At 34.9% G+C, this 7260-nt stretch overlaps 1 protein-coding gene across 1 annotated transcript; it reads left to right on the forward strand.

The window, feature by feature from the left end:
- Positions 1–303: 303 nt before the first annotated feature.
- On the forward strand, positions 304–5531 carry LOC138696803 (probable ribosome production factor 1). Its single transcript, XM_069822220.1, has 6 exons — positions 304–549; positions 1010–1234; positions 1998–2151; positions 2681–2763; positions 3703–3884; positions 5305–5531. Exons 1-6 carry the CDS (start codon positions 412–414, stop codon positions 5477–5479), a joined length of 957 nt encoding a protein of 318 aa, XP_069678321.1. The 5' UTR covers positions 304–411; the 3' UTR covers positions 5480–5531.
- Positions 5532–7260: the final 1729 nt, after the last annotated feature.

A 7260-nucleotide genomic window follows, 5' to 3' on the forward strand; every position in this document is an offset into this window, starting at 1 on the left:
CTGGCCTTCTACGATCGAGGTTGCGGGTTCGATCCTGGCCCAGGTCGATGGCATTTAAGTGTGTTTAATGTGACAGGCTCATGTCAGTAGATTTACTAGCATGTAAAAGAACTCCTACGGGACAAAATTCCGGCGACGCTGATATAACCTCTGTAGTTGTGAGCGTCGTTAAATCCTAGATCATAGTAATAGGCTATAATATATGATTAGGATTAAATAAACCATAGTTTTAACCATCTAGCGGCGTTTCATTATTCAACTAGCGCCTTCTTGTTACGAGTGTTGGCAATACTTAACATTATGCTCTTTGGAGAGATCAAGAGGGCTGTGGAGGAAGTGCTTGCGGGTCTTGTTCTTGTGGTTTGAGTATTTTTTTGGGCTATTCGTGGTTGTATGTACTATTGAGTAAATATGAGTAATTCTGAGGCAGAATCAATTAATGAAGATGAGAAGAAATCACAGACAGTTGATTTCAACACTGCGAATCGCATTCAAAATAAGGTTCTTAGAAGATCTGAAGTCATGAAACAAAAAAATCTTAAAACGAAGGTAAAGTTGTTTCAAGCGCATTATAACCTAAAATAATTTGATTTATTTAGATATATAATGTTCGACACCGTGTAAAAGATGAGAAAAAGAGAAGTATATAATTATGTAATATGTCATCTCTCTTATTTTCCTTCTAGATCTTATAATAAACTTTCGATAATATTCACCAACCATTATTAAACTTACAAATGTCACAATCTCCATGAAACAGTCTGTCGACTTGTGCGATGTTCTTACAACCAGTAAACATGTGTAGACTTAATTTCTTGTTAAATATAAACCTATCAAGTAATCATAATATGGAATCAGTTTCTTTTCAATATAAAACTATTAATCAGAATATGGAATCCATTCACTAAGTTCTTAGAATGTTTTGTTGATGTTAGTTACCCATATGTTTTAATCATTTTACTATTAATGATCAGTCGGTTCTAAATCCATTGCATTTTTTGTTTACCAGATTAAGAAGGCAGAACGGAAGAAAAGAAGAATGGCAGGAGAACCAAAGAATATTCCAAAAACAATCGACAATATGCGTGAGAAGGATGATACCATGATTGTGACAATGGAAGAAGAGGATAAAAAGGAACTTAATTTGGAAATAGCAAATGATGAACTGAGTGAATATTTCCAGAAAGCATACGAACCGAAAGTTCTCATCACATTTTCTGATAATCCACATCCGGTAATGTATTACTGGTATTTTGTTATTACCGCTACCACTGTAAGATAAGCTGCATGGTATATTGCAAATTTGATAACAGTTCAGTATGCAAAGCCTGGATGTGACATCGTCAGATTAGATTAACAGATAAACTTAGGCCTAGCATAAATAAATTAATATAAGCAAATAAACAAACACTGACAAATAAACTGAGTATGATGCAGATTTAAAAAAAACAATTCATTGATGACGAGTATAGAAAAAGAGAGGTCTGACTGTACTTCACAATATGAGTATAGGCAGTGCTTCTGATTTTGACATTTGTCCCTCACCTTAAAACTCAGTCAGCGAGCCTTCCTAGACCTGCTATCGCATTCAAAATGTCACTCCTCCATAGTTTTGAGAAAACGAAGCCGCTGTCTGGTTTTAGTTAATGTTTGGACAATACAGAGAGTTTCTATGCAGACCGGTCTCACTCCAACATCTATATCTAACAAAATCTGTTGTTAGGTAGCGAGGAGTCATATGCCAACGTACAGATAGGTCTGTGCATGCTTCCCACTCCACCCTTATCTTCTAGCTTCCTCTGGACAGGCAGCCTGGACTACCGTCTTTAAGCTGATGGATCATTACTACCTGGGACCGGCCTGCATAGAAACTCTGTACAGTAGAGTCTGTGTTGAAATCGCGTTCAGATATGTGTGTCACAAGCTGTGTTGTTCAATTGTGACTTTTAGCATGATATAATATAAACATAATTTCTGCAACTTTTTATTACTTTCAGAAATGCCGAATATTTGGACGTGAGCTGTGCAGAGTTATTCCCAATTCTGTTAATCTTTACCGAAATAGATCTGGAGTGAAGAAAATTGTAAAGAACTCCATAGCAAATGATTTTACTGATGTCATCATCATCAATGAAGACAAAAGAGAACCGAGTATCCTTTATTATTCCTAAATATTTCTGCTGTCGAATGCTGATGTGATATCAGTGCCAACTCTAGGGAAAACCTCTCGCTGATGCAGATAGAGCTGGTTTGAAGGTCACTGAAGTAAGGCACTACTACATCAAAGGTACCGACGCTCAGTGTTCATACTTTTAATTCCCTACACATTGGGTTGCAATTGTGATAAAGTGTAAAGAAAACTGAGAAAAGGAGAAAAAAGCGTGCTTTTTATTCTTATCGCATTTATCGCTATTGCTATATTTTCATGTCCCGACTTATCTGTAATCTTCACCACGAAGAGAAGACATGGTTATTATTATTACAGTACTAACAGGAGACTAGATTACTGTTACTAAACAGTCAAAATAATACAGAATTTACAGAGAATATTAATGTAGGTAATTTTGAAGACTTTGGGGAATAATTATTCAGTATATTGTTTTTAGAATTGTTTATATTATTTGATGTATACTCAATCATTGCAGTTAGTACCTGATAATCATCCTTAATTCTTATACAGATGGGATGTTACTTATTCATTTACCAAACGGTCCAACAGCTCATTTTCGCCTGAGTAATGTAAAACTGACGCCAGATCTAAAAGTAAGTAACAATAGTGTGTAGCTCAGCCTGTTCTAAAAACGTAAAGTATCAGTAACTGTCGTTTAACCATAAATTGTAAAAGATAATGAATTTATATTTCATAAAAGTTCTTAATTTTATGGAAGCCATAAATAGTGTCATTGTGAAAATTTGATTTCTCTGTCACAAATTATTGAGGATAATGGGGAAAAACTTATTGTCCTATGAGTGTATAATTACTTTGAGTTGTCATTTTACAGTATATATCAGTGTTACTTCATTGTAAACATATAAACAAAAGAGTTATTATTTATAGATGAATTAACTGCACGAATTTCTGAGTAGAAGAAATGGAAAAGAGAAAACAAAACAGAAAGGGATTGAATTGGTTATTTCAAACAGGACGTGAAAGCTTATTGGGATCATTGCCTTCCAGTACAATACATATAGTTCTCGCCATTTTGCATCACATCAGAATAAAGCCTTGTCTGTCAGTCACACACTTTTGTCTTCTATGCCATCAATATGTCACTTCATATTGCATGGAAATGGTATATAATGTAACTTATTAATTAAAATAATACGGAATCAAATCCTGTGAGTGTCCTTACAAATTTGTGAATTATTTTGTAGACAGATAGGTTGGTATAAATTTAAAATGAAGTTTAAGCCCTTCCTTTCCTCGAATAAATCAGTTTTAAGGTATAATTATTGGAATTATGTCAAAAGTACTGAATTTTATTTGACAAATAGACCGTATCTCATTGTGACAGTTAATTTTCTCATTGCAACCTTTTCATAGTTTGCTACTAATTGCCTCTATTCATGTATTACATTATGTTTGTCTTGTTAAATTGTGTTTCTTATAAAATATAAATATGTCTGTTACACATGCTTTTCTAGTTGTTAGAATAATTTCTAAGTGAAGGACACTGAATGGTGAAAAATTTGTTTTTGCAGAGAAGTCATAAGGATATATCAACTCACCGTCCGGAAGTGATTCTTAACAATTTCAGTACACATCTAGGCACCACAGTGGCCCGAATGTTGGCAGCCATTTTTCACTATGAACCAGAATTCAAGGGTCGTCGAGCTGTTACATTCCACAATCAGAGGGATTACATTTTCTTCAGACATCACAGGTTTGTCTTCCATGTAGTCAGGCTGTAAATTGCAATTTCCACTCCTTCTACTCTATATATGTAAGGAAATTAATCTTTGAAAATATAGTGTTATGTTTTATTTATTACAATTTAAGTATTTCTGGATTATTCTGTGTAAAACTATATATGTATTTGATTTTGTAATACTTACTTACTTACTTACTTACAAATGGCTTTTAAGGAACCTGAAGGTTCATTGCTGCCCTCATATAAGCCCGCCATCGGTCCCTATCCTGTGCAAGATTAATCCAGTCTCTATCATCATATCCCACCTCCCTCAAATCCATTTTAATATTATCCTCCCATCTACGTCTCGGCCTCCCTAAAGGTCTTTTTCCCTCTGGTCTCCCAACAAACACTCTATATGCATTTCTGGATTCGCCCATACGTGCTACATGCCCTGCCCATATTTGATTTTGTAATAAATTTTTTAAATCTCAATATAGTTACTTTTGGAAACCAATGCTTCAGAAGTAACTTTTGGCTATTCCCATCTTCTTTGGTTGTTTGGTATTCTGTTTTTGTATTTCATGTATATTATTCAAACCTGGTTGAGTAGAAGAGGCCTTATGGCCTTAACTCTACCAGGCAAAATAAAACTATTGCTACTGCTACTACTATCATCACTATTGCTACCACTCTCACTACTACTATTACTACTACCACCACCACCATCACCACGACTACTACTGCTACTGCTATTGCTACTGCTGAATCTCTCATAACTGGCACCAAAGGGATATATGAGATTTGCTGGATAAATTAATAAACATTAAAAAAAAATACCTGTTCCTATTTTATGATGCCAACTGTTGAAACTGCAGCTTATATTTTTCATTCACCTGATCATAACTAAATAACATAAAAACTGTGTGGGTTTTCTTTGTTAAAACACATAACACAACACAAATAATACATCAATTTAAGGTTCGAATATTCACTGAACGTGAAGTTAGTGCGAACTTCCTAATGTGGCAGCACTGACTGTCCAGACTGTGGCAATGCAGCAGACTTAAACTTTTTTTTTTGTTAAAGCAAAAGTGCCATTGTTTTGGTACTGCCAGTTACAAGGGATTTTAGTGTGAAATGTAGTTTTATCACAGTCTAGTATAATATACAATCACGAAGCTTGAGTTGTTGAGGGTACTAGGAGCAATAGACTGTGTCGGTACTATTTCACATTGTCTGTAATGAGGCGATAGTAGCGATCCTAGTGGTTAGCAACTATCTATGGATGCATATTTACTACGTATTGAGCTTCGTGACTGTATATACTAGACTGTGCTTCTATATAGGATATCACAGAAATATATATAGACTTAGGCTGAAAATAATAAAGTTCAAAATAAAGTAGAGTTATATGTCTAGAAATTATTTTCATATGTGTTTTATTTTTCAGGTATGAATTTACTCCCAATGGGAAAGCAAGATTACGCGAATTAGGTCCCCGCTTCACATTGAAGTTACGGTCTCTGCAGCATGGAACATTCGACTCAAAAACTGGTGAATATGAATGGATTATTACAGACAAACGTCATGAAATGGAGACAAGCAGACGCAAGTTCTTCTTGTGATAAACATTCACGTTGCATTGTACACACATTATTAATAAAGATTTGAAATTTATTTTTTTGTTGTTTTAAGTTACCATTGATAGTCCTTTTCTTCTGGAGAAAAAATAGTTGGAACTCTATGTAGAATATATAGTCGGTTATTTTACGACGCTTTATCAACAGCTTAGGTTATTTAGCATCTGAATGAGATGAAGGTGATAATGTCGGTGAAATGAGTTCGGGTCCAACACCAAAAGTTACCCAGCATTTGCTCATATTGAGTTGAGGGAAAACCCCGGCAAAAACCTCAACCAGGTAACTTACCCCGACTGGGAATCGAACCCAGGCCACCTGGTTTCGCAGCTAGACAAGCTAACAATTACTCCACAGGTGTGGACTAGAATATATATTCCGTATAATGGACGGGAAGAAGTTTACTATCCAGTGAACAGAATTTTGTCGTTTTTAACCTCTTTTCCATCCAACTTGAAGACTTTCTAGGCATAAACAGAATTCAAAGAAAAATTATGCTAAAAACAATTACGCAACTCTGACTTTCAGTTATAGCTCCCTGTGAAGCAGACCTGAATAATTTCAAGGGCAAAATTGTTCCAGGGCCGGGTATCGATCCTGGGACCTTTGGTGTAGCACACCAATGCTCCACTGACAGCTACCCACGAACTACGTCTGACACCATTTCAATTTTTCCCTTTGTATCCACACACCTTAAGTGGGCTGACAAGATACCAGAGTGCACTCAAAGTTGGGTTTCTGGCATCTTGTCAGCCCACTTGTATGTGGATATAAAGGGAAAAATTGAGACGGTGTTGGGTGTAGTTCCTGGGCAGCTCAGTTGGAGAAATTATTCAAAAACATCATTATTACCACATTTCTCAGTCCCGTGATGAAAAATGCAACAGAAAGTTGTCAGAGTGCTGTTCCACTCTGCTTGTGTAAAAGTAATTCTGTACATTGTAATTACTGTATACTTATGAAATTATGTCGTCAAAGCGACTAAATGCGCTGTTCTTTTTTTATTTGGAACTGATCTTTTTTGCTTGTATGTTTGAAATTTACTGTAAAGCATATACCTATAGTACCGGTACCATGAAAGTAGTTTTATTTTAAGGAAAATACATCTTAAAATTTCTGTGTTATTGCCAATTTGGCGGTCTTATTTGAAAATAGATATTAAACATGATAACATTTTCATCATCAGTTTTCAATTCTTAGATTTTTATTTGTAGGTTTTAATATACAGCTACATTCATTTGTTAACAATGGCGGAACAAAATGTGTCATCAAAAAGAAGAAAACTGAAATTATGAAATTATTACTTAAAAATAAATTATTGTATTGCTGGAATTAATTAAAAAACTTGTTTCCCCCCCCCCCCGCATTATTTCGCTATTAAAAAGTGCGTTTTTGGGGGATTATGAAACGAAGTTTTAAAAAATTGTAAAAATGAGAACAATCTGCATTATAATGTCTCACTAATTTTACGGATCTCTACATGTAATTTATCTTACACTTAAAATGGAACTATTGTACTATGCGCCCAAGTTAAATCTGCATTTGGAAAGAATGTGAATCACCGAGCCTTCTCCCTCTGGCCTTTATGATCTATTAGTAAATACTAAGCTGATAAAGAGGTGTTTACTGTTCGTGCCAGTAAGTTGTATGAGATAGTGGTGAATACACGTGTATAGGAGATGCTGAAAGTGTTGTACCCGTATAAATACTGTGAAAGTGTTAATATTATACACTGTATTTCTTACACACCTTATATATATATATATATA

The sequence above is a fragment of the Periplaneta americana genome, chromosome 3, assembly GCF_040183065.1.
Source record: "Periplaneta americana isolate PAMFEO1 chromosome 3, P.americana_PAMFEO1_priV1, whole genome shotgun sequence".
Lineage (NCBI taxonomy): Eukaryota > Metazoa > Arthropoda > Insecta > Blattodea > Blattidae > Periplaneta > Periplaneta americana.

Coding starts and splice junctions, on each gene's coding strand:
- LOC138696803 (XM_069822220.1), top strand. CDS start 412: ATGAGTAATTCTGAGGCAGAATCAATTAATGAAGATGAGAAGAAATCA. Junction 2,764..3,702: donor AACTGACGCCAGATCTAAAA/GTAAGTAACAAT, acceptor TTGTTTTTGCAG/AGAAGTCATAAGGATATATC. Junction 3,885..5,304: donor ATTTTCTTCAGACATCACAG/GTTTGTCTTCCA, acceptor TTTATTTTTCAG/GTATGAATTTACTCCCAATG.